The following is a 26,615-nucleotide window of genomic DNA, read 5'->3' on the forward strand; positions in this document are numbered from 1 at the left end:
GTACCTTATAAACATGTCAAATTACTGTGTCAATTAAAAATAAATTTTTTAAATTAAAATTTTAAATTTTGAAATTAAAAAATCATATCTGTACTAAACATGTGAAGACTTTGTTCTTGCTATTCTTGAAACAATATGATATAACAAGTATTTACACATCATTTACATTGCATTTGTCATGAGTAACCTAGAGATGACTTAAAAGAATCGTGGAGGATGTGCCAAGGTTGTATGTAAATTGCATGACATTTTATATAAGGGATATGAGCATCTATGGATTTTGGTATCCAGAGGGGTCCTGGGATTAATTCCCAGTGGATACTGAGGAATGACTGTAGTTATTTTTTGTTCAGCTGTAAGATGTCACAGCACCTTTAGTAAACTCATAGTACCATGTGGCTCACCAAGACAGTGTGACTCAGTAAGCATCATTTACTGCTTATTTGACCACAACAATTTTACTTTTTTAACACAACATTTTGCAAGGCTCCAGGAGTGCTGAGACAAAAGAGTCACTTTGTCCTAAAAAACTTTCTCCTAAATATGATCAATTTTCAAAGGTTTTATGTGCCTGGGAGACAAAGGCTGTTGGGATCCTAGTGGAACCTGTGAATAACAGCAGATATAAAGAGGAGTAGGACTCATGGAAGGAGTAGGACTTGGAAGGTCTGTCCTTGGAACAGACCTCCTTCTGCCTCTCCTGCTTCATGTCTCCTGTGCTCCAGGTTGCTGAGCTACTCACCAGTTCCTGCACATTAACCAGCACTTGTCTGCCTCTGTTCCCTGGCTATAGTTGTCCTTGCCCTTCTCCTTAAACTGACCTTCTCTGCCAGCTCCATGTACTGGAATCCTACTTGCCCTTCATCTGAGATACAGTTGAAGATAGCTGTAGCCATAAAGCTCTTTTGATTCTCTCTAATCCTTTCCTCTGTACTTCTTTTGGTGTCACGTCTCTAATACAGAGAGAGTTTGCAATGTTGGGATTGTGTAATCCATATGGGGCTAACAGTTTGGCTTGAACGTAGTTTGGCAAAGCAGCAGAGGTTGGAAATAGGGGCATGGAAGTTTGAACCCTGTGTTCCCTATCTACTGAAGGGAAGATGGGTTGAATATGTCTGGTTGAATACCTCTACACAAGCCATCTTATCACCAAGTCTTGATTTCCGTGTCAGAAAGTGGGGACAATAAACATCAAAGCACACTTGGGAAGACCACAGAAGCCAGGCTGGGAGCAAGCCCTCTATGTGAGAGGTGTGAGGAACCTCATCACCACCAGTGCCTGTCTGTCAGGGATGGAAATGCTTGCAGTCACCGAAAGAGGCTTAGTCAGGATTGCTAGCAAAGAGAGCTTTAAGGAGTAGGCTTAAAAAAAAAAATCTTGAATGATATACAATTAACAGAGTGGTAGTTGGAGGTAAATAGGCCTTTAAAATACTTAAACAGTCTAAATGTGTCACCTCTAATCTTGTTTACATGGTCAATTTGCTTAACCAACTCTTCCTTCATCACTTGGCCTGTCTTAATGATCACAGTTCTGAACTGGTTGAGTCCAAATAAAGTAGGTGCTACTGGGATACAACAAAGGACAAGTAAGACCCTGTAAGACCCTCCCGTGAGGCAGTGCTTCAACCCACATAGGCCCTTTCTAAAGGTCAAAGTGAAGTTCAGAAGGTTAAAGATGATGTAATTCTAGAAGCCCACTATTAGAATATTGCTTTTCCCAGGGAGACTCCAAGGCCCAAGCAAGAGCCCCCCAAGGCTGGGTTCTCCTTGTCCTATTGGAGATTGCATGTGGAGGGTGAATGTGTGATTTGCAGAGTGGGCTCTACCTAGTGAGGGAAGCAGAGTGATTAGGTTCTCAGGCCCTAGAGACACAGGCTTTAGGCTCAATTTTTGGCTCTATGTTTTACTTTGTGACCTTGAGCAAACTGTGCCTCAATCTTCCATTCTATAGAACAAGTACAAGATTGGCCTGACAGGGTCTTTGGGAGAATGGATGTATACCTGCCACAACAAGAGTACTCAGTTCACTGTGTGGGTGTATGAGTATGCATGCATCATACAGAACAAATAGGCCTGGGAAATGCCAAATGTGTGACTACTCTCTTGACCCCTTTCCAGCCTCCATGGTTGATCTCCATGAGTGACAAGCCAGACACCAACATGAGACACTGTGGGGAGCCATGCAGGGCAGAGATTAATGACACAGGTCCCACCGGGGTTTACATTCATTCCCATCATTTGCTGGCTCTGTGGGCAGATATTTACCCCTCCTTCATCACGTGCACCATAGTGATCCTAATACCCTTCATGCTCATCACGGCTAGCTCCCTGCTTAACACTGCCTCAATATACTGTTCTGTGCTCAGTAAATGGTGGCTGATTATTTTATTGATTTTATTTCCCTGCCAGCTGCCTTAGCAATCTGGGATATGTCCTCCTTACCCACTATGAATAATAAGCTCTTGGGAGATGGAAAGAGGAGGTGAATTTTTGAGCTCAATTTTGAAGCCAGCATTGACCTACCACCAGCTGTTGGGTGTCAAGCAATTCACAGCCTTTGCAAACTTTAGTTTTCTCATCTGTAAGGTCATAATCATGAGAACCTACCACAACTCCTGCTGCAGGAGAACAGATCAGATCCTACTGGACAAAACCATACTCAGGGTAGAGCACATAAGAAAAGGTGAGAAATAGTGGACCCATTTTTAAAGGTTTTTTTTTTCCCCCATAATGAATGAAAGCTCATCTCACGGATGATGACTATTATTTTCCACATTCTGTGGTGGGAAAGAGATTCAACCATTTTAGTATGAAGCAGAATACCCTAGGGTTTCTGGTGCTAGGCAGGAAGATGCTGGGCTTTGGTGTGTGATCATTCACTTGGGGGCTCTGATCAGGCTGTGGCTCATCCATCCCTATTATCAGCCCAACTCTTGCTCACTCTGATTCAGGCAACAGGAAGGAAACACTGGGTGACCTACTGCAGGAGAAGGCAAGTCCCCAGAGACACCCTGCAGTAGAGAACTCGTTAGCGTCCATGGAAGACTAGCCTAATAATAGTGACAACGGGAAATTGGGAAGAAGAAGAAGGGAGAAGTGAGTCATCACTTTTCATTAGTGAGTGGAGACAGTATTCCCAAGCAAATTCTGAGCCTGAGCAGAATTGCTGGAGTTGGCCAGAGGATTTCTGGGGCTATTTCAGTCAAGCCAGGAAACCAGGAGAATGAACCCAAAGGAATAAGCGATGAGGTCAGGGAGAATCAGGAGGTGCACGGCTACTCATGTTAGCAGCCGTGATGCACCCGCTTCAGGCCCTGGCTGAGGGGTGAAGGTACATCCACTCTGGATGGACCACTGGGGCCTGGGACTTACCTTGCAGGCTGTTCCCATTGGTGCTGGTGCAGGTGGGAGGCGGGGAGGTCTGGGGTCTGACGACCGGGGCGAAAGCACTCTTCTGTTTCACGGCTGAGACCATGTTGGCTGGTGAGAAGGAAAAGATGCCCGAGGAGCTGCTGCAGTTGGAGGGGAGGCTTGTGGAGGAGGCCATGGTGGGGCTGGATGGCACGACTGAGGGGTCAATGGGAAAGAAATGTCAGTGCCACTCGTGGCACCCTGAGATGAGCTTGGAGCCTTGACCAGGCCAAACTCAGGCATGAACCCTCCCCGAGTTCTCAGGACGCTGTACCTTTCCATCATTTGGTACTTGGATACCTTTCATTGTTGCCGATCTTCTGAGTGTTTATTGTGGGCCTACTGTGTGTCCTGAAGTGTGTGAGGCACTGGAGTCATAGTTAGCAGTTTCCTGCAGGGGGAATGGTCCTTTCTGATCAGCCCCAGGCAGTACATGCTGAGTGTGTTATAGAGCAAAACAGAGCCACCACCCTCAGAGTCTTCTAGGCCAGGCCATGAGAGTGCAATTCCTTTTCATCTGAGATGGAGCACCCTAAAACAGTGACAGACAGGAGCCTGGCCAACTCTGAAGTCAGGAAGGGAAATCAGAGAGAGCTCCCCAGAAAAGATGCCCAGGGAAGGATTCCAGGTGGGGCCTAAACTAAGGTGTTATTAGCAAAGGGACTGGGGATAGAAGGGATTGGGAGAGGCCAGCTCCAAAGGGAGTGGTCATTATGATGGAATGGGATGTAAGAGGGTGAGCTAAAGGCAAGACCAAGATTCCAACTTAAGGCACTGGCAGATAGTGGTGGGAGTGTCCCATTTCTCTCCAAGGGGCTGAGTTCTTTGAGGACATTACGCTCCCTCAAGTTCCACTGCATAGATCTCCATAGCTTGGAAGCCAGGTTGATAAACAGACTACTGTATGCAACACTTGTGGAAAACGCAGAGCTATAAGCCCAAGTTCAAATTCTTTCTGCCATTCTCCTGTGAAGCTAAACATAAATGTTTGTGAATTCTAGCACTAGGCTAGAAGTCTTATGTAAATACTCACAGTCTGGGAGTAGTGGGGTGCAGATAATCAATGGTGGGAGAACTTTGGCAATTCAGAAAGAGAAAACCGAGCTGCTTGGGGATATGAAAGAGCTTGGCACAGGGACATTCTCATGGTCCTATGATCTGTATGGCCTTTCCTCTCTTGTGCATGGTTAATTTATTTCTCAGTTACTTCAGGAGTCAAGAGATTTTGCACATTATGCCAAGGCTAATGTCCTCATACCCTCACTTTCTATTTCCTCCATTTCCTGCAGAAAATTATGAATCCTGTCCAGTGATTTCCAGGCATTTAATTTAAATTCTAGGCACTTCCACCCACATTATTATGTTTCATATTATTTAATAAACATCACATATTGCTTTGTCATGCCCAAGAATCTTCACATCTTTTTCCTCTTGTCACTGGTAAAGCAACCTTAAGTCAGAGTCTGTCGTGTTTTTTGCACCAGAGCAATTGCAACTCAGAAGCAGTTCAGCGAATTGCTCATAGCCATCGCTATGACTATTATGAAGGGAAGGATCAAATTCAAATTTAGTGTTCTTTTCACTCTGCTACCCTGAGAAGGAAACAGATCTCCAGAGGAAAAAGCCCCCTTCCTGTGAGCCCATCAGGGTCCAAAGAGCTGTGTGGGTGGCCTAATCCCTGGCCTTCTGGTTTTGGGAAGTTAGGGATGTGGGAATCCAATGGGTTACAGGTTACCCATTATATTCAGGGAAAAGGACCCCTGTATTCTACTCAAGGCACTTCCCAGCCCAAAGGCTGGATGCTTTCTGGGCAGAACACAGAGCGGACACCCAACATGCTCAAGAGTTTTTACGAACATTTTCTAAACTGTACTTTTTCTTTTAATGAGGCCAGCATTTTTATACATCTCTTAGGATTTGTAAATGTGAAAATACGTTCAATAATAACACCCATTTAAATTGCAAAACTCCTGCACTGGAGTTGATTTTTAAATATTCGTAGACTTGAAATCCTGCTGGTTCACTGAGGAAGGCAATTAATCTCGTTGGCAAATGCGATCATTATGTGTATTTAGAGGTGGGGAATTTGGGGGGAGGTTAACAGAGGAAGGGGTAAAAAATAGTCATGCAGCTCCATTTGTTATAACATTATTAGTTATCAGCCACCATACCAAAAGTGTGCTCACCAGTAGAATGTCTTATTTTATTTTTTATTCTGTTGGAATTTTTCAACATGAGTGGTTTATGAATAATTAAATATCACAGAGGCAAAAATTCAAATCAGCTGGGCTTTGTGTTTATTGTTTTATTTGCATTTATGCAGATAAAACCATCCCATCTGAGAGCCTGTTTGAGAATTTAATACTATATTTGTGAGCACTGAAGAAATCAATTAATGGAAATTAAATGTTCGAAGTTTCACAGTCTGACAGATGCAATCTCAGACTGGATTCGCTGGGTGTGCACAGGCTTGAGGGGAACAACCCAAGCCCCTAAATTGAATTGCTACCATAGAGCAATTAGTTTATTGATTTAATTAAGAATGCCACCTTTTAATTTTCAGGTCATGATTGAAACATTTTCTGATTGAATAGATGAGAGAACACAGAAGTGATAGATCTGTGGGAAAGTGTCTTTCAATACATCAAAATCTGATGTGAAACTGACCCCAAGTGTTGACTCCTGAGCAGATAGACACTACATGCAGATTATTTGGAGATTTTTAAATGTTCAACAAACTGCTGATTCCAAGCAAATAAAATAGAATTATAGAATTCCACACAGCCAGAAAGTGAAAGACCTAAGTATGCCTTTAGAAATAACTCTCTTAGAGGTCAACAATGAACTTTTCTCTTTCAAAGGATTTTCACACTTCACGTTTCCACTATGACGGAGGACAGCAGTTTTTAGTATTTTTAGCTAAAGGTTTTCCTTTAAGAATCATGAATATTCTTTCATTTAACAGCACACATCTGTCCTCCTATAGATGTTTACAAGTTTGACCCCATTTATACACCAGAAGACATGTCCAAGATGAACTTGGTTATCTATGTAAAGATGCATAGAGGGAGATCAAAAGGTTGTTACGACCCATAACATTTTTAGAGAGAGACGGTAATGTGTTGTGGCTCTTTAGATGTATGTTATACATAAAGGTGCCAATTTTTGAGGTTCTTTAGATACAATTTGAATACTGTACCCAAACAAATCCTTTAAGCTAAACTTCCTTAAGACAGGGACGAGGTACTAAAAAATGAATGGAAATATATATGCATGCTCACACATGTATATACATATTTTAAGAACACACTAAATACAAATGGGAAAAATCCAAGCATTAATAAATAAATAAGTGGTATTCCTTAAGAGGAGACGTTAAGCTTTGGGTTGTTGTTACTACAGAATCACCGTCCCTTATTATCTTTGCATCATTGTGATTATGACTTGGATTTTTGAACGTGCCTCTCATGGGCCAGGACTTGGGGCAAAGTCATTGTGAGCATTATCTTTTCCATGCCTTGTAGTACTGAATGGGGTGGACACTAGTTCCTTCCCTATTTTATAGATGAGAAAACTGAGGGCTGGGGAGGAAACGAACTTGCTCAGGGTCTCCAGCTAGTAACTGGTAGAAGCAGTGCCAACTCTACTGCCCTCTGACTGCAAGTGTGGGTTCTTGGGATGACATGATCTGTTGCAGCAAAGTTATGACTCTTGGAAGGACACTTTGGGGTAGAAGGTGAGCAGGGCTGTGAGAGATTTCTGCTGGAGATGATGGTGCTTTAACAGCATCATGGGAAGGCATGCCTTGCAGCAGAGGACCCTCAGACTGAGCAGCCCTACCTAGTGGGCTCTTGTAAGGAGAAGGTGCAGGACACATATCTACTTACTGGCATAGGGCGAGTTGGCAGCTGAGCCGTTGAGGAAGGTTGGGGAGCCGCCCAAATTGGACATGGCGGCAGAGCCGTAGCCGTTCATGCTCGTGGTGACAGAGTTATAGTTGGTCTGCTGTGGGGTGGTGCTCGGCACATACCCATGTGGTGACACGCTGCTTGAGTTGCGGGTGAAACCTGAGGGGTAGAGACAAAACCAGGGGTGAGGGTGGTGTTCAGGTGGTGGCAGTCCTAGCCACCACCAGAGGGAAGGGATTGGGTGATTCATGTGCGTGGGTTGGTGGTGCTAGCTCTGTGATTAAAATGGGAAGCGAGCAAAAGACACATTTCTTAGGAGATCATAAATACTTAGCAGGGCTGTGAGAAGTGGCAATGCAGGGCCTATAAATTATCATTTTGGAGCAGAAATAAATACCAATCTAAGAGATGCACCCTGGAGTTAACAGGTTCCTCTTCCCTGGGCAAGAATGATGTGTTTTGGCCCCTCAGAACTTTAATTCCAGCCCTCTTTGTGATCTGTCATTCATGGTTTATGGTGAACAGTCAAATGCAGAGGTGGCTACATGCATGAGCCCTTTCGAGTCCCTTGCCCCATTTCCAGATGTGAGAGTAGAAGGAAAATTCTACAATAATGTCAATGCACGTGAACTAGGAATCTCCCCTTTGGGAAGAAAACAACTTTTTAAAATAAAAAACTGATGTCAAACAAACGTTGTGGAGAGCCTGAGGTTGGAAGGGCAGGGAAGTGGGAGGGAGGAAGGGAGTCAGCTCTGACCCTGACTGGTGGCTTGTGATGCCTCGGAGACATTCACGGCCAGTTGTCCACTGAAGGAATTCACGCCCATCATCCCTGTATGGACCGAGGTGTTAGCAAGGGCCGGGAGCTGGTTGTGGTTGCGAGGAACACTGTACAGGGCCTCTGCAATGTCAGCTGCTCTCTTCAGAATAATTTCCTGAAAAGTCAAAGGAACATCCCCTTTAGTTAGTCCCAGTCACAGTCCCAATAAGACCCTTTCTCAGTGCTTACTCTCTTCCAGGCACCGTGGCTCAGGGCTTTCCACAATGGCTCACCATATTAATTTCTGCATCCCTGCTGAGAAACCCCAGTATCCTCATTACCACACCCAGATCACAAATGGGGAAACTGAGGCCCAGAAAAGTAAAGGCCTCACTTAAGGGCAGAGTTGAGGTGCCATTTATGAACTCTTGAAGTCCATTGGGATTTCACCTCTCCACTAGTAACACCCAGGAGCTTTGAGGTCACTGCATGATGGGGAGCTGCAATTCATGTCCCCTACTGCTGTAAAGGACAGGGCTGGAAGCCCAAGTGTTAGTTTGGTGTGTGCCCGAACACTGACTCAGGAAATATGAAAACAGATGAAGGATTTGTCAGATTCAGGTTCCGAAGCAAACTGAATTCCATATGCAGAGCTGCTCTTGAAACAGGAATGGACCGTTCTATTCAGACCTCACTGTAATTTTTAGGAGGAGAAATTAAACCCCCTTCTCCTCCGAAATTTGCTTGAAAACCTGAGAGAAGTAAAAATAAAGCACCAGCAACTCTCTTCTTCAATTACGAAGTACCTTCCCAGTAGAGATTAGTTTTACACGGAATATTTCTTTCCTGGTAAAGGAATATGACTCCATAGAGAAGGCAATAAAAGATTTGCAAATAAAAGGAAAGAATTGAAGAGCCCTACACCATGTCCTATCTGAATTACTTATCCTCCTAACTCATGCACATGCCTTTTATATCTTTTGTGCTTTCTCCTACTATAAAGAATCTGAGATCCTCAACTAAACTAGGACATCCACACAGGTAGACACCCAGACTCACCTGGTTGTTGTGCGGCATGCCGTACAGCGCTTCCACCAGATCCGCAGCCCTTTTGAGTATCACCTCCTGTCAAAAGAAAAGGAGATACAGTGCTCTGAACGAAGGCAGGTTGTCCTTATCTTTTCACATGATCATGTTCTGGTCCTAGTGGTTCTACTTTGCCAAGGCATGGTTATAAAAGCAGTAGCTCAGGGATCCCCAGACTGGTGTTAAATCACCAATTTATCCTTGTTCACATACACACTTAATCGAGTCAAAAGGTGAGCATCATTGGTACTGCAAGATAAAATAGATCACTCGATAGTCTGCCATGGGCCCGATAAAGCACTCATATGTTTATTGCTGAATACAATTCCTAGGTCATTTACTAGATTACTACAATCGATGTCATTCAGTGCATGTTATGAATCCCTAAGATGTGTTTATTTTGCGCTTAATTGCTTATTCCAGGAACCATGACCTTATCAGACAGGTCATTTTCAAGGGATTTCCAATCAATCTTCAGCTACTAGAAGCATGTAGCATTGAACTTCTTTTGTTTATCTCTCCTGTATGGCCGAGCTGTGGTATAAGGGAGTGTGCCAGAAACCCCTCTCTGAAAAGAAATTCTCATGACTAACAGCATCTGTGTCTCTTACCACAATTCTTTGCTATTTCAGTATTCTTTTCTGTCATTTTCCTCTTTTGCTCATTCATTCTCATCTTCGATGTATGCTTTGCTGCTCATTCTGGCTGACAAAAAAAAATACAATACCTCCCTCTTTTCATGAAGGGGGCTTCTACATTTAGCTTCTATAGTTCTAATAATGTGGGGTGTTCCACCAAAGTGCACCCAGTGGTAGTTTTTTTTCTTCCGATAAAAAGAAACGATATCTTCTTCTTTATGTCCTAATTACCTACAGATTCATTTATACTAGAATCTGAAAAGGAAAGCAAAGTTTGATGCAAGTAAAAATGCAGGCTTAGCAGAGAACCAAACCAAAGAGCTGGGTGTGATTACCCGAGGTGATGCTCAGGAAGCTCTGTTTACTATTTCCTGCTGTTGGTAAAGTTTCAGACAGAAGTTTAACTTTAAACGTTTCACACAATGGAGTTCAGCATAAGAGAAGCAGAGCCGTTCAATTTTCACAGACTGCAGACACTGATCAGAAAATAGGGAAATAATTGCGTTCATTTTGCTGTCACCAGAGCTTCTTCAAAAATCCTTGAACAACTCTTGAAATGACAAGCTTTTAGATACATATTAGCATTTTTCAATTTTAAATTCTCTATAATATAAGATAAAACAGTTGTCATACTGCCGTAACTACTTATGACATATATAATGTCCTAAATTCAAAAATGAGATAGAGGGGTTTTCAGTTCTCAATAAACATTTATGCTTGCCTTAAGCGGTTAGACCCCCTGTATAAAACAATTCAGTTATTTTCCACATAGGGAATGAAAAGCATTATATAATCAATGGAGTTTGAACCAATATATCTGAAATCATTTCTTTACTTTTTAATGCAAGCTACAAGATAATTTACCACTTTTTGTTTGCAGTATTGTCTGACCACAGCAGTTAATAATTCACTACGGTGTGGGCACACTAAACCCTATCCTCAGATCAAATTCAGCTTGTGTTGCTTTTGCTAAAACCTCATGGCTTTATCTGGCTCTTAGGAAAGATTAAAACAAAAACAGGATCAAGTTAGTTTATTTACTAAGATTTGACTTCTCTGGGTTTATGTTCATTTATTTCTTCAAATAAATATTTATGCCAATGTTTGGGCTTGGCAGAGAAGGTATTTTTCTTTCTTTCCATTTTAGGGGGAAAAATACAAGTTTGTCAAAAGCACGAGAGGGATGCTAAGGCAGTGCGCTTGGGAACTTTGCTTTTGCAACACTATAATTGAGGACTTAGTTATATTTTAACTATTTTAATTGATTTCAAAGAACGAGGGAAGAGGGAAGTTAAAAAATTACTCCACAATTTTGAAGATTTTGTAGACCTAAAAAAAAAATACCATCTTTTGAAGCATATTATGTATCTTCATCTTATATATTTTTGGTGACCACGTTTTTCAGCAACAGAATCCACTGGGTATTTGATCCTCTGAAAGCAAAGCACGTGAATCTTGTTTCCTAAAGTTGCATTCTGCTCTTATCCATGATGGCAGGACCTGTTTTTCCATTCTTCACATTGCCACAAGTATGTGTTCAGCACGACACTGCTTCAGGCCAGCAGTCTTGAATGTGAGGAGAGTGAGCCTGGCTTTCTGGTTCTGGAAGCTGTGTCCTTCCATGATATCTCACCCATTTGAAAGTGCCCTGCACTGCGGTATCAACTTAGGGTTCAAGGGAGACCCCCATTTGGTTCAGTACTGCCAATACTGATATTCGTTATTTCTGCAAATGGGAAGGAGAAAGGACATTTCTGGGTCCTCCATGAGTTAGTGCGACAGACCTGCAAGGTGCTTGGATTTCGGTGACCAGAAAATTGCTCTCACCTCGATGTCATTACGTTCCCAGTGAACTAGCCCCCAAGCGTGTTTGTGTTGGGGATCTAATATATTGCCTTTCAATCAGAGCTGAGAGCCACTGAACACACAGACAGAACATGACGAGCAGGTCAGGAAAGCAATAAAGATTTTACAGAGCTGTCCAAGGTGCTAAATTTACTCAATAATGGGTTTGGCACCATGGTGTTAACCTCTCATTTACTACCAGTTTGAGGGACTAAATTGAAGTAGCTGACTTCATTTACCTTGAAATGTATATTTTATGACATTATGTAAGTAGATTGAAAGGGCACTGCAGTTTTAACAATTTAAAGGCTAAAGCATGTTTAAGATGAAACTTGAATATTTATTGTATATTGCACTTAAAGTATATAAAATGTTAAAATGTATTGATTAAATTTGTAAAAGGCATTATAAAAATGACAGGTAGTATAAAAGATGTATGTCTTTAAAAATCAAATTGATAGTATATGCTATCTCTTCTGTGGTCACAAGTGTAATTTTTTTGCAGTTTTATATGGTAATTTGAAAATTCTGTAATTTCACATTAGGAAATGATTGAGCCTAGGATGTTTTAAAAAAAAGAAAGAAGCTTCCCATAAGGAGAAGAACTGGGTATTTCATATAATCTTTTGTCTCTGAAATTATTCCTAAAGTCCTGTTTTTGTGGCATTAAGAAGGAGTATAGTATAAGGATCCTTCAATTCTAATATTCAATTTTAGTATTTCTAAAAAGAAAAAGCACTTGGAAAGCACTAATATCTAATTTTTCAAGGCATTTATTTGTCAGGAGAGATTTTCTCTTCTTTTCATAATGTTTAAAACGTCTCCCTGCTTGCAGTTTCAAACATGAGAGTAGAGATTAGACTCTACCAAGATAATTAATCCTATCCTCGGACTTGGAAAAAAAAAGTCCCATTTGGGAATTAAAAAGACAAATGCTTGTATTCTAAATATTGAAAAGCCCTAGAGCCTCCTTAAAGACAGAAAGCTTGTTCTCCAATCTACATCCTGAGTTAAACTAGTTTTTTCTTTTCATGGCCTCAGATCTTCTCTCTTAAAGAAACAGAAAATGGCTATTCCTTAAAAGCAACAATTTTGTACTAATCTATTTCCTCTCACCATCAAAATTTGGCTTCACCTCTCTTGCAGTGATTATGTGAGTGGGGGACTATAGAGGAAAAATGTGGATATCACATATAAATTCTATTTAGATCTACAGAAATATTGGAGAGACTCAAGAAGAAACTGGGCTGTAAGAAACAGTTTGAGTGTAACCACGCTTAGTACTAATGACTTTGAAAATTTTTAATAAAAAATACTGATCAGGGCCCAGGGTGGTGGCACATGTCTGAAATCTCAGCGGCTCGGGAGGCTGAGGTAGGAGGATTGCAAATTCAAAGCCAGCCTTAGCAATGGCGAGGCACTAAAGCAACTCAGTGAGACCCTGTCTCTAAATAAAATACAAAATAGGGCTGGGAATGTGGCTCAGTGGCTGAGTGCCTCTTAGTTCAATCCCCTGGAAAGAAAGAAAGAAAGAAAGAAAAAAGAAAGAGAGAGAGAGAGAGAGAGAGAGAGAGAGAGAGAGAGAGAGAGAGAGAGAGAGAGAGAAAGAAAGAAAGAAAGAAAGAAAGAAAGAAAGAAAGAAAGAAAGAAAGAAAGAAAGAAAGAAAGAAAGAAAGAAAGAATCTGAATGGGCTACACATACAAAGAGAAGCTGCAGCTCTATCAGTTGGCAAATAATTTTTGAGCTTTTAATTGCCCCAGCCATACTTTTGAATATTATTCTCCAGCAACTTTCAAGGTAGGGTGTTTCCCAGCACTGAGCTGCGGGTTCTAGGGTTATCCAAGGGCGCCTTGGTCCTCTGGTTCTGCCCTCTTCACCTGGTCTCCTCTCCCTGTGCCTCTGAAGAACTGCTCTCTATTCTGGTCCAGTCCCTCCTCCCCAGCCTAGAAGCAAAGCACTGGGCCCCTTCCTTTCTCCATACCCTCCTCCTTTGGCCATTCCTTCTTTCATTTTTTCCCTCCTTTCTTTGCAGTGCCCAGCCACAGTGCCTTCCACTCCTCCCAAGCCCTTTCCAGAAGGTAACAGCAGTGGTAGAGGAATGAAAGGGAGAGCTATCATTTATTCAAAGTGGAACGTGACCTCCCTCCATCTTCACAGAGCCTCTGAACGTGCTGTTCATATTACCATTCTGCAAATGAGGAAACTGAGACTCAGAAAGATCAGCTAATGTTCTTTCTGATGAGTGGCCGAGCAGGGATCCACCCCAGGTCCGTCGGGTATAAAAGCATGAATTCTAAGAAACAGAACTTCTATTCTATCAGAAATAATTCTACCTTTAGTGATACCCCATCTCCTCATGTATTTCATTCCTCTGAAAAAGAGGGTTGACCTTCTACATCACCCAGCATGACACCTGGTCCATGCTCTGGGTCCTTCTGCCCCACTCTGATGTGAGTGGGGGACTATAGAGGAAAAATGTGGATATGGCATATAAATTCTATTTAGATCTACAGAAATATTGGAGAGACTCAAGGAGACACTGGGCTGTAAGAAATAGTTTGAGTGTAACCATCCTTCATTGCCCTCCACAGATACACTGGAGACTCTTGTTGAGGGCAGGTACATGTCTCAATCCTCTTCTCTAAGCTCCAAGAACAATGCTAGGTAAAACTTGGACCTTGAGACATTCTTGCTGAAGTTTATTCTAAGATACCAGTGCTGACTTTCAAAAGTATATGGCTAACTCATAGGTTGAAATGACTGTCAGATATTTGGTACAACTAATAAAAGCAGAAGACTAAAATTTGGTGTTCCATTTGGCTCCAGACTCTTTAATCAATATATAAATTCCCAAAGGTCAAGTTGTGATCACTGTTGAGTTTTTTAATGTCTTTTTTTCTAAATCTATTTTATTCCTGCTTTTTTGTAAAAAAAAAAAATTTATTTCTAGTTGGACACAACACCTTTATTTTATTTATTTTTATGTGGTGCTAAGGATTGAACCTAGGGCCTCGCTCAGGCCAGGCAAGAGCTCCACCACTGAGCCACAACTCCATGCTTACAGTTTAATTTTGTGATTAATATAATGAATCATACCTAGTACATTATCTCAAGTTATAGGCTGCTAACAACATGAGCTTGTTCTTGATATACAATAACCTTTTATTAATTGTACCGTCAGGACCTTAAAAATACTTAGGTATTTACACATTCTCAGAAAGCCACCTTGAGAACTAAGCATATGGTGTCAAATATGCAGACATAGCTAACTCATCTCTCTTCCTATTTCATGATAATAAAATCTCTGAAGACTATTCACCATCCTTGGGAGTCTTTTTAGCTTTTGCCCACAAATATACAGCCAATAAGCTCATAGTCACTGGCTCCTTCTAACTCTCCAGGATGGAGGAGAAGGTTGTCTAACTGGCCACTATTGGATCCATTTATAAATCCAATTCATATTTTGAGTAACTCGACCCAAAAGAACAGGGGAGATGGTCTGAACTTTGTTTTGCACACAGCATGTACTGGTTACCCCACGAAGACAGTGTATGCCATTTACCAACATGACATTAATTCTCAAGTATCAGAATCAGATTTTGAAACTCTGGGAACTCATAAAATTAAATTCAGGTTTGGATCCATAATTTGAGAGGACAATCCATGCTTGGCCTGTGCTCACCTAACTGGAAAATAATGTTCTGAGGGATGTAGAATAAAACAGAAGATAAAACTACAAGCATTAATTATCAAAGTCAAGTTGAGTTGGGTGATTCCTGAGAAAGAAATGTAATACTTGATTGTTACTGCAAATTTCCCTGACACTTATTTATCAGCAATCTGCTTTGCCTTATCAGGGGCTGGAAATGCAGCAGTCCACATATCAGCAACATAAAATACAGTGGAGTGGCAAAATCACTCCTGATTTAGAAAGGATAAGCATCTATCAATGGAGTCAGCATAGATTTGCTTGGCCTCTTCATCCAGAGTTTACAGCGGGGCCTACACTGCTGTGCCCACCCAGCTCACCGGAATTTCAGTCCTGCCTCTTCCCCCATTTGCTTTGGAAACTTTGGGTGGCACTACTGACCGGAAAGTCCAAATGCTGAAAACCTGATTGGATGTTTCTTGTAGCCCACTTCCCACGGAGCTGGATGTACAAAGTGATAAATGCCAGTTGTACCAAGATGTATTTCTGAGCGTGGTTTTACATCCTAACTTCCTTTGTGTTTATTCAGCCAAATGGAAAATTCCACACTGTTAGGACTCTGCATTCTAAAAAATCAGTATAATGAGGGCAGCGAGGGATAGAAGGAAACAAACCAAAATAACACTTGGGCACTGTTCAGTTTCCGATCCTCTGAGACATTCCCCAAATTTTTTATTCTTCTTGTAATATGAACTTCTTGAAATAGAGCTTAGTGCACATCATTAGAAGCCTGGAGTGTGACACTTTAAACAATCTTTACTCAGAAGCCCTGTGACTGAGAAGAGTCACTTACATTTAGCATGGATATAATTAAACATGTTTCTGTTGAAAGGGGCATTCTCATTATGGCTAAGGACCACTTTAGAGTAAATTGAAATGGAAAGGAGCACAGAGGAGGTGTAGGTAGCAAGTGGTTACTTCTAGGGAGGCATAAAATGCCAAATGTGTAACAATTATATTTTACAACCCTGCATTCTAAAGACTTCATAGTATTTTGCATCAGCTGAACCTGTGGGTGCCCTACAGAATCCTCGAGTGCCTACTTGTCTACAGTCTGTAGAGAAAAGCAAGATTCAAACCGCAATCAAAATCTGTAGCAATTTCTAGAACGGAGAGATTCAATATTTTGAAAGTCTACTGTGGTTGTTACCAGAGGCCAAGGCTTCAAAAGCATTCTAGAGAAAATGCAGGAGGGCCTTCTGGTCCTCTTCTAATTGTAAAGTTGATTTTATGTTCAGATGAGATGACAGCCCTCGTATTTCTCAAACATATCATTATGTGTCATCACCCAGTGTGGCTGGAGGTCCACCAGAGAGCTCTGCCTTTGTTAAAAACGTGGTGTAGGGTCATGTGAAATTAAAGTAGGTTGCAAGCTAACGCAGCCATATCAACGTAAGACATACCAACTTACATGATTGACTTTTACAGTGGAAAGAAAAAGGCTGTTTTCAAGCAGCTGTTATTGCCTCAATGGAAAAAAAAATCAATGAAAGCGAAATGAACAAGAGATTTTGTCTGAGTTGCAGTTAATACCACTGAAGAGCTATGGATATTAAAAGGTCAACAAATAAATTAGCCAGAGTGTTATGAAATGAATGATTTGGCTTATAATTTTATTGAGTGAAAATTGTTCGCTGCCTATTAGACCAGGTAATTTTTATCTGGTGCCTCAATTACTGTTCCGTAAGCAATAATATAGTTGTAAGAGCTGCCGGTTCGATTGGGTGACCTCTGAAAAGCTGGCTAGGACAGCTGGCTTTGCTATGATGGATAACGGAGCTTGGGCGCCATGAGGGGCCAAGCCTCCCTCTCCTGCAAGGGGATCTCATAAAAGAAACATTACAACTTGATTCATTTTACCAAAATGTTCGGCTTTCAGGTGTCAGCAGTTAAATATAAATTGTGAAACCAGGTATTCATGAGAAGACTTAGGACAACGTTCCTCCTCCTCTTTTTGGTCTCCTGGACTTCTCCTCTAAATGGTGGCATGGTAATTGGTGAATGGGAACCTGGGGTGCTTCCTGCCACAAATTCAGTGAAAAATGGTGTCTGCCCCCTCGTAGGCACGGCCTGCGTGTGGTACAGAGCTGAACCCGGTCACCTTTGGTCGGCTCTTCTTATTCCAATTCATTGTCCTGGTTTAAGACCAACGCTCTGGGTTGGGTCCTGCAGAGTGGCCTTGGAAATCGACTTTCTGATCAGGATAAAAGACTGCTGAAAGAGAAAGCTCTGGACAGAGGCGCCTTTTTCAGGGGTAGGTTGTAAAGTCAGCACATGAAACAAAAACTGCCTCGAGTCAAAATTACCCTTGAAAATCTTTTAAGTCACCTTTAAGTCACCAAAGCCTGGATGTTCAGAAAAGAAAAGGGGGAGAAAAAAAAAGCCCCAAATTAACTACTTCTGTTTCTCTTTGTCTTTTGGCCAAGGCTTCCCTTTCCCTGGGGCACGGCAGAAAGTAGGATCTCCGAGTACACACAGAGGTGAATTAGCCAGGTGTACATATGTGCATGTAGATGCATGTGACTGGCGTGTGTTGGAAAAACATATGTGTCCATTTCTGTTTGTGGACACCTACTACAGTTTTGAATAAGCGCTATGAGTCCTGCTAGAATTACACTACACTTGAAGCACATTCAGAGAACAAAATAAATAAATAAATAAGAGTTTGCTTTTGTTTCTTAAATTGTTGCACATCATTGATTATTACACGTACCTCCAGGTGAATGATATCTGTAAAGCATGACTCCCAGGTCTTGAGTGCAGCTGCAATTAAAATTCACTGGCTCAAGACTGCTGGGGTTCGGTACTTACTATTTAAATGCTTAATTGAAGTGTTACTCAGGGCAGATACTATGAGCAAAGGTTCAGCCATTGCAGCATCTCTACTCCTAAGGGTTTTCATCTTTAAGAGGGGGATGTTGGATGGCTGGGAAGTGGAAATGAGTTTGCCCCTGTTCTTCCTGTTACTTCTTCTTAAACTCACGAGTAATTACATTCAATGCCTCTGTACACCCAGTGTGATATGAAGTAGGTTACATTGAATCCTCCTCATCAAGAGCTCAGTGCTAAAAAAGAACTTGAAAGAGTTCCAGAGCTCAGCTGTTGGAGAAGTGTTCTTAGAATTTCCCACCACAATGACTCTGCAGCTAAAGAGAAAAAGAGCGATCTCCAAGGTTTGTCTGTGTGTGTTTTTAATTCTTGCTGCTACTTTCGCCTAGCTCAGCCATTTGTGAGCTAACCTCAGTCAATGCTACCACTTCCTCCTCCTCCCAACCAAGCTTGAGGGATTTTGAGATTAGTTTGCAAAACTGTCTCTCCTTAAAATTCTTTTTGCTTCATCTTAGGAGGCTGTGCTTGGGATACTGGCGCTGGCTCCAGAGCCCCATGGACTTGGCTGCAGTCCTTACTCTGCCACTTCTACAAAGTGCAAACACACGCCTCCATTTCCTCATAGGTAAAACAGGATTAATCTGGCACCCCAGCACCCTGTGCAGGAGATCACCTACAGTTAGTGCTCAGCAAGCAACAGCCAGCCGCATTTTGATAAGCCCCGGTTATATTCCAAAGAAATTTGGCAAATATGTACATTCTTGAAGTCGATGTGGATAGCGTGTCTTGAGTGTTATGTTTGAGCTGTAATTCCATTTTCAGAACACTGTAGATGATTCTGCATGGACAAATGGTGAGGAAGTATAATAAGGCAGTAATTTCTTTTTTCCTTTCTTTTTTTTGCAGGGGGAGGGGTGTCCTGGGGAATTGAACACAGGGGTGCTTAACCACAGAGCAACATCCCTACCCCTTTTTATTTTTTTTATATTGAGTCAGGGTCTTGCTAAGTTGCTGAGGGCTTCTGAGTTGTTGAGGCTGGCTTTGAACTTTTAATCCTCCTGCTTCAGCCTCCTGAGCCTCTAGGATTATAGACATGCACCACTGCCCCCCTCTGTAATTTCTATTTTCTAGCTGCATAAACAGCTCTGAACTTTTCTGAATCTGTTTCCTCATCTCTAAAATGGGCATGATACAGTAATAACAGGAAGAATAATTTACTATAAAATAAAACAGTTAAACATTAAATAATCTAAGGAAGTAAAAATTATCATTATTTTGCAGGGACCAGAGGGCCTTTTAGTGATTCTTTTCCCAGGGAAAAAAATATGTACAAGCATGTGCATTACACACACACACACACACACACAGGACTGCATATACAATTCCAGGGGTGCACAGTTCTGTGTTTACCTCCCCTGATAAAAGTGGTATAAGTGTGAGTGGCTACCAAGCTCCTAAACTGAGCACATTATCAAAATAAGGAGATGGAATTTGCCTGTAAGTTTTCTGGCAGATGCAGAAGAAGGAGGGGGAAATGGACCGCATTCCATACTTTGTGTTTTTGACAAAAACACAGAATGTTTCCTGGAATCAAACTCGAGCACATATTTTCCAAGAGCTGAATATACCATAACATTTGCATTTGTTTCTGTGTTTTTGAACAGGGTCACTCTCATTTCTGGATGTATTATTGATAGTGGTTCCTTAAATTTAAAAGGTAAATAAATAAATACAGATGATGAAAGAGAGAGAGAGAGAGAGAGAGAGAAGACATGTCACCGTGTGGAAAACGAGGATGCAGGGTTTTTCTTTATCCCTTCTTGAAACCCTTAGTCACCCCCTTTTTCTGCTAGGGGGCAATGTGGTTAGGCAGAGATTTCTTATTTGTATTTTCACTTATGCAACTGCAGATTTTGAATTACTGATCGTCTTTGCATAAAGACTAAAACAATAAAAGCATAATTAGAATACATTGTATATAGCCGACTCTGGTTTTATTTTGCCCCAGCTCTGTATTTATGATAAATCGCTAAACACGAACGCTCTTTAGGGAAGGTGATTTTGGGTCCCGTCTCTCCTCAGAGCAAAAACAGTACCTGTGAGTGGAGTCTGAATTTCAATTTTGCAAGTGTACAGTTGAACTGAATAATATTTGGCACGATGCAGCGCACAACTGAGCCACTAAATGGCTGATTTACTAAATTATTATTAGATGAGCCCTTGCTGTTCCAAATGAAAGTGCAGTCACTGTCTTCCTTCATGGTGTGTTCAAATTGTTCTGTGTTTAAATATTCAGCATGAGGCTAATGTGAACTGATGAACTGAGACTATAAACATTCACTTTCAATACAGATAGAGCGACAGAGAGGCAACATATCATGTGGCCCGCGGAGGTGAAAATGATTTATAGTTAAGGATGTTGCTGCCTTCTTCCATTACTTTAAGGGACTCTTAATTAGCCTGGTGTTTGAAATGACTAATTCCCATGTACAGCAGCTTCATGGCGACTGAGGTTTGCGAATGTCAGTGAAGGAGAGGCTACTATGAGCACTCGCTGCCTCGGGGATCCCCAACCTTGAGTTTTATTCATGGCGGGCTCCGTGTCACCTGCAGAGTGGCGGGTCTGCCAGAGCGACTAAGGTGTTTGACATTCAGTGTGCTTTCTGACCCACCCAACGGGCCTACAATCCATCCTTCCTGCAATCTGTCCCTCTGCAATCTTCCTCCCTGACAATCCTCATCCAACCCCGGCCACCCCCATCTCACCAGCTTCTTCTCTAACACCTGCTGGAATGAGCAACAACCCTTAGCTCCTTGGATAAATAGAAGCCCTCCTGCCTCTGCCCCTTTGAGGGCAGTTACAGGCAAGCACTTAAAATACTGTGATCACTTACAGTAGATTAGAATTTTTTATTGGTGCCGTGTTGCCATAACAACATGAAGACAGCAGATGACTTAAGCAAGGCTTGCAAAGCAAAAGGCTGCTCATCTGGCAGTTAAAATGAATACAGTTCATTTCACAAGTTTCCCATATGGACTCTTAGTGTATGGTAATGAGGAGACCATATGGTGAGAGAAAATGCACTGAGAACAATTGGGTTCCACTAGCTGAGAGGGAAGTTGGGAGAGAAAACCCGGGTGAGAGATTCTGGTGTGCTCTCTGGGTTCAAGGTTTGGCTGGGGTTTGTTTGGGATGGTTGTTTTCCGTAGGGGTTTCGAGTTTCTTAATCCTGTTCCTTAATATGTCGGCTGTGCGAAATGACAAACATCTTGCAAATTTTGCAATATCATTCATCACAAACTGTCAGCAGTGTTTGCAAATCTGACTTGCAAGATCTTTTAAATGTGTTGTTCTTAAAAGGCAACAGTACCAAGTTTTTAGACAAAGTGCAGGAAAATTTAAGCACTTCTGACAAGCAGAAACATTAACAGTAATCATTTTTAAAACACTCGCATCTTTTGCCTGCATATTTAGCTGTAAATAATGCTAGAATGTATAAAAGCTTTAAAGTAAAACTGTAATAAATACTTTTTATTATGTTTCATAAAGGATAAAAAATGCTTCGAGTCCCATATCTGTGTTATCTCTGCATGGGGACGTATAGAGATGGATAGCTCCCAGTCTCCTTACTACTAACCAGATTGGGGACCTGGGAGGACAGCTTGAGAAATACTCTCCAGTCAATTCTGTACCATATATGCTTCATAAAAGATGAATATAAATGCATTAGTTAGACACGGTGAGCTAAATTAGAAGGTCAGGCAGGGCTGGAAGGGCTGAAAAATCACACAACCAATGAGTATAATTACTCTTTTTTAAGTCTATTAAGTGGTGTTGTTCTATCAAGGCTCAGGGGTATAGGACATGAAGAACAAGATAAAGTAATGTGTATTTATTACTCCCACTGGATCAATTTACCAGATATTTTCAGCTCCATAAAGCAAAATACACAAATACAGCCTTTGTTACTTTGTTCAAACTGCTTTATTTTCTCTAAAAGAGGAACCAGTTCTTGGAGAAAAATATCTTTGACCTGGGTAGGTTCCCATGCCAGTCCCTCTCCATGGAAGGATGACAGAAACTGCTGAGACTCTAAAGAGAATGGGAGGTAGGGCTGGAGAGGAAGAGGTGAGGGAAGCTAATCACCTCCAGGCGTAATTATTTAGATTATGGAATCTGAAGCAAAAATGGGAATTCAGTGTGGTGGGCAATTCCACAGAGGAGATCAGAGCAGCCAAGAGGTCTGGAGACTTGCTATTACATTGTCAAAGCCAGAGAGAGGACAAGCTAAGAGTCAGACCGGGTCCTTGGGCTTTTTGCATACATTTTCTCATTGGCTCCTAAAAACAATGTTGTGGGGCAGCTTTACAGAGGAGAAACTGAGGTTTGGGAGTTGCACGCATTTGCTTTCCAAAATCTGCAGCTGTCTGGCTCAAGAGCCCACTCTCTTGGCCTCTATGCTCTGCAAAAGCCTTGATAAAGCAATGCTAGGCTCAAAATAAGCATGAAGTAAACAAACCCAGGATTCCCAGCTAACACACGGAATGCTGGGTAATCTCAAGGTCCACTCTCATTGCCTGAGAGCTCAGGCTCAGAGACCACTTATGAGGACGGCTGGTCAACTGAACGGAGATACCTCTGGCCTTCAAAACCCAGAGCTCCTTGCTCAACATTTCTGAATTGCATCACTGCAGCCGTCAGCATCTCACAGTTTCGGATGGACCAATATCCCCATCCCCCTCACCTCTACATTGTAAGAAAAGTCAAACATGACCCCAAAGTCACATGCCAGGAACCAGAGAAGAAGGCAAGTCTGGGTGAAACAAAACAGAATGCCATGATTTGAAAACCTTAACCCGCCCTTCTCCATGTGCACATGAAAAAGGAAACCCAAAAAACCCATCTAGGGTAAGCATAATTATAGTATTTTAAATATGTGTGTACAGCAGCTATCGCTGATGGTGACTTTCGAAGACAAAATAATTTACAGAAAAGGTCTCCGCATGCTCCTGTTTCCTCATTTGGTAAATGGAGATGATGTCTGCTGTTCTATTTTTTTCTCAAAAGAGGGGCTCCAATAAAACAAAGCATGCCCAAGTTCTTTGAAAAAGCACAAGCCTGTATACAAAGGCATATTATTATAGAGAGCTGTCTGCTTGGTCTTTGGCGCAGTTTCATTTGACAGAATATGTGGGTGGTTGTATGAATCTAGCTTTGTCTATTCACAAACACATGGGTTTAATAAAGTGGAGTTTGTTTTTTAAGGTGTGTGGTCCATGGCTCACTGAAACACTCCTGTTTGACAAACACTGACCAGGATTCTGAGAAAGGCGGGGCCCATTTTTGTCCCCCTAACAATGGACAGTGGGAGTATAAATCTCCCAAGTCCACAGGAATACCTTGTGCTGGCTCCATCCGCCACTTCCTGACCCTGCCCTTGAACTCTTGCTCCACCTTTACATTTAGAGCCAAGAAGACAGCTTCTCTGCTCTGAGTCACACTGAGAGCTTCCTGGGGTAGGCTCTGGCCACAGTCCTTGCATGGTCAAGCGGCTAGATGCAAGCTGCGGAGTGTTTCCTTAACACACAAATCCATTGTGTCCTTGATTACTCTTCCCAAACCCAGGAAAAAAGGGCTGAGCACTTCACCATCAGGCCACCAGGGACAAAGTGTCATGTGCCTATGCTATTTGTCCAACATTTCTGAACATGATGTGCAACTATAAAAATGTTTTCAAAAGTAAGTACACAAAACTCAACCCCATATTCCTGTATCTCCTCTTTCCTTACCAAACTATCTATTTAAAAAAAAAATTCTTTCTGACTTCTTTAGAACTCAACCATTAAACCAGATTTGTCTCCTTTCAATACATATTTTTTTTTCAATACATATTTAGAGTGGCAACTATAGGGCCAATACTCTAATTGATAGCATGCGTGGGATTGCCTCTTTTTATCCTTATGAGATCCTATGAAGTTTGCATGATTATGATTACCATGTTTAGAGGAAGAAACTGAGGCACAGAAGATAAATCACAAAATAATCAACTGCTCAAAGAATTTAAGCTCCTGCTCTGCAGAGATTGGGTAGAAGAGCTCTCAGAAGCAAGAGTTCTACTTGACTGGCAAATAATCCTAGCTATTTTCTGTTGAGTGCTAAGTAAGTGCTTAAAATAATCTGACAAGGCAGGAGATAGCAACATCCCCATTTGACAGGTGAGGAAATGAAGGCAAAGAAAGGTAAAAAAAATTTAACCCTGGGTGCCTAGAAAGCAAGTGGCCAAGCTCTGAGTTCCACCTTGTCCAACATGACCCTGATGTTTATGCCCTCAGCTCTTCCAGAGGACCCAGATCAAATGCTAACCATGGAGTGAGGGTGTTTCCCAAATAAAAACAATGGAAAGAAACTGACATTGTGCCTTTGTCCCCGTTCAGTCACTACGACAGCCAAGGCACTGACCATTGAGTAGACAGATCATGTATGTTATTGTCCTACATTACATTTCCTCAGGAAATGCCTGGGAGCCATGTTCTTGCCAGACACAGGCGCCTGAAGATAAACCTCTCCATGGAACATCTATGCTGTGGTAGGAGGCTGCCATTCGCTATTACGAGCAGACTAGTTAATTCAGGTGGAGAGGGACGGGAGGGCCACTTTCATAGACAAAGATGTGAACATGTGGACACATCATATGATTCCTTCCCTGGGAGAAGCCCTTTCAAAAAGTTTTTACCCAAGTGAATAGCACTTTGGAAAAGTTCACCTTGGTAAACTTTGCCAGAAAGCTGAAGGCTGAGCCCAAAAGCTGAGTCCTTCTCCCCATGAGGTGGAGGTCGAAGACAAGACACTCTGCCAGTCTCCATCCTTCCAACTTGGGCCAGGTACACCTCTGCTCACCCTGCCCTACCATGTCTGCACCTAGTTCTGAGGGACAGGTGAATGCTGGTCAGGATCTGTTCTGACAGGTGGCTTTGCCTCCAAGTGCAGCCTCATACGGGTAGGATAGGCGATGAGGATTTAGGAGCTTTACTGAACTAAAGAGCCAGCATCCTTGTTCCAAGAGTTTAATGAGGATACATTGACCAAGAAGTGCCACATTTCTAGAGTGATGGTGGCAAGCAAAGGGCTTCTCCACTCCTCCATCCAGTTAGATCTTTTTCACCTGTGTCACAAATGGGACTTCCCTGTGCCATCAGTAGGGGGGCAGCCCCACTAATTTTCCATTTCTTTAGCACTTAACTGTTGTCTCCTCTGAGTCCTTGCAGAACTTTACATTTTCATGAAATGTACCCATTCTTTTCAGTTCTGAGCAGTTGTATTTGTAAATCCCTCCCACACAAGGCCCAACTTCTCAGGTACAGAAACAGGAATACCCCCAACTTTTGCAACAGGGACACAATTGTCAATAGAGGCCAATTCATTTTTTTCTGCATTGACAATAGCAACGTATCATGGTATGACATCTACTACTCTGTCTTGAACTTTTGCTGAATTTCTCACATCTTTGTGCTTTATTTCCCAAGTAGGCAAAATGCCACAGGGGGCAGGTTTTTTTTTTTTTTTTTTTTTTTTTTTTGTCCAGCTTTAAGATCCCCCAACATTTTTTTTCTTTGGAGCTCTTTTACCCTCACTAGGAAGAACACAGATCCTCATGGTAAAAATTTGGTGTTGGTTTCTTTTGAGAAATAAGGTGATAGAGCATTTCTTCAGCTCAAAGTCTGGAACCAGGCTTGTGGGTGTGAATCATAGTTTAGCAATTTAAATGCTGCAGGATCTTGGGTAAACTTTCTTCCTTAGAATAGAAGTGAGAGGTAATAGTACAAACATCAGAGGGTTCTTGAGAGGATGAAAGGACATAATATATATTAAAATAAGCATCTCATTGCATGGGCACATAGTGCTACATTTATCATTGTTTTCCTGTTAGCACCAAATCCACAAAGCACAAAAATATGAGCAAATAATCTATGAACTAATTTTAATCCTTGGGAGAGTTTTTGTTTGTTTGTTTGTTTATGCCACTCACTGGAATCCAACTTTTCAGAACTCATAACCCAAAGAGGAGGTTTCCTGACCTTTGGCAAGCGCTCAGGGTCACCAGGGTGCCGAGGAATGACCTTCTGTAACCTCTGGAAGCCGTAATCGATGGTGGGTTCATTGAGTGCTGCAGATAAAAAGTCACACCATTAGAACATTTTCAGGAAATAAAACAGAACATGATTTGCAACACAGACGGTGTGGAAATAACCGGAAAGTAAAAAATTTAATTGATACTCTTGAATTAAATCATGTAACAATCAGATGGATGATCTTTGTGGAACAATTTCCACCATCTACCTCTGTGGAGTGTCTTTCCCAAAAGAACACTTCTGAAGGTCTTGAACCCTGATCTGGCCAATTCTATGTTCCTTCCATTATCATAAA

The 26,615-nt window shown here is 41.8% G+C and overlaps 1 protein-coding gene across 15 annotated transcripts in view; it reads right to left on the reverse strand.

Annotated features, from left to right (window-relative positions):
• Window positions 1–26,615, reverse strand: part of Ebf1 (EBF transcription factor 1) — a 400,988-nt gene that overhangs the window by 30,839 nt on the left and 343,534 nt on the right. For all 15 annotated transcript variants that reach the window (XM_078051753.1, XM_078051755.1, XM_078051738.1 and 12 more), the window contains exons 11-15: window positions 26,267–26,355; window positions 9,142–9,207; window positions 8,080–8,257; window positions 7,302–7,481; window positions 3,376–3,570 (exon numbers count right to left, since the gene is read on the reverse strand). In XM_078051753.1, the coding sequence (XP_077907879.1) occupies window positions 3,376–3,570; window positions 7,302–7,481; window positions 8,080–8,257; window positions 9,142–9,207; window positions 26,267–26,355 (708 nt within the window). The remainder of the gene's footprint in view (window positions 1–3,375; window positions 3,571–7,301; window positions 7,482–8,079; window positions 8,258–9,141; window positions 9,208–26,266; window positions 26,356–26,615) is intronic.

Source organism: Ictidomys tridecemlineatus, chromosome 1, assembly GCF_052094955.1.
Source record: "Ictidomys tridecemlineatus isolate mIctTri1 chromosome 1, mIctTri1.hap1, whole genome shotgun sequence".
Classification (NCBI taxonomy): Eukaryota; Metazoa; Chordata; class Mammalia; order Rodentia; family Sciuridae; genus Ictidomys; species Ictidomys tridecemlineatus.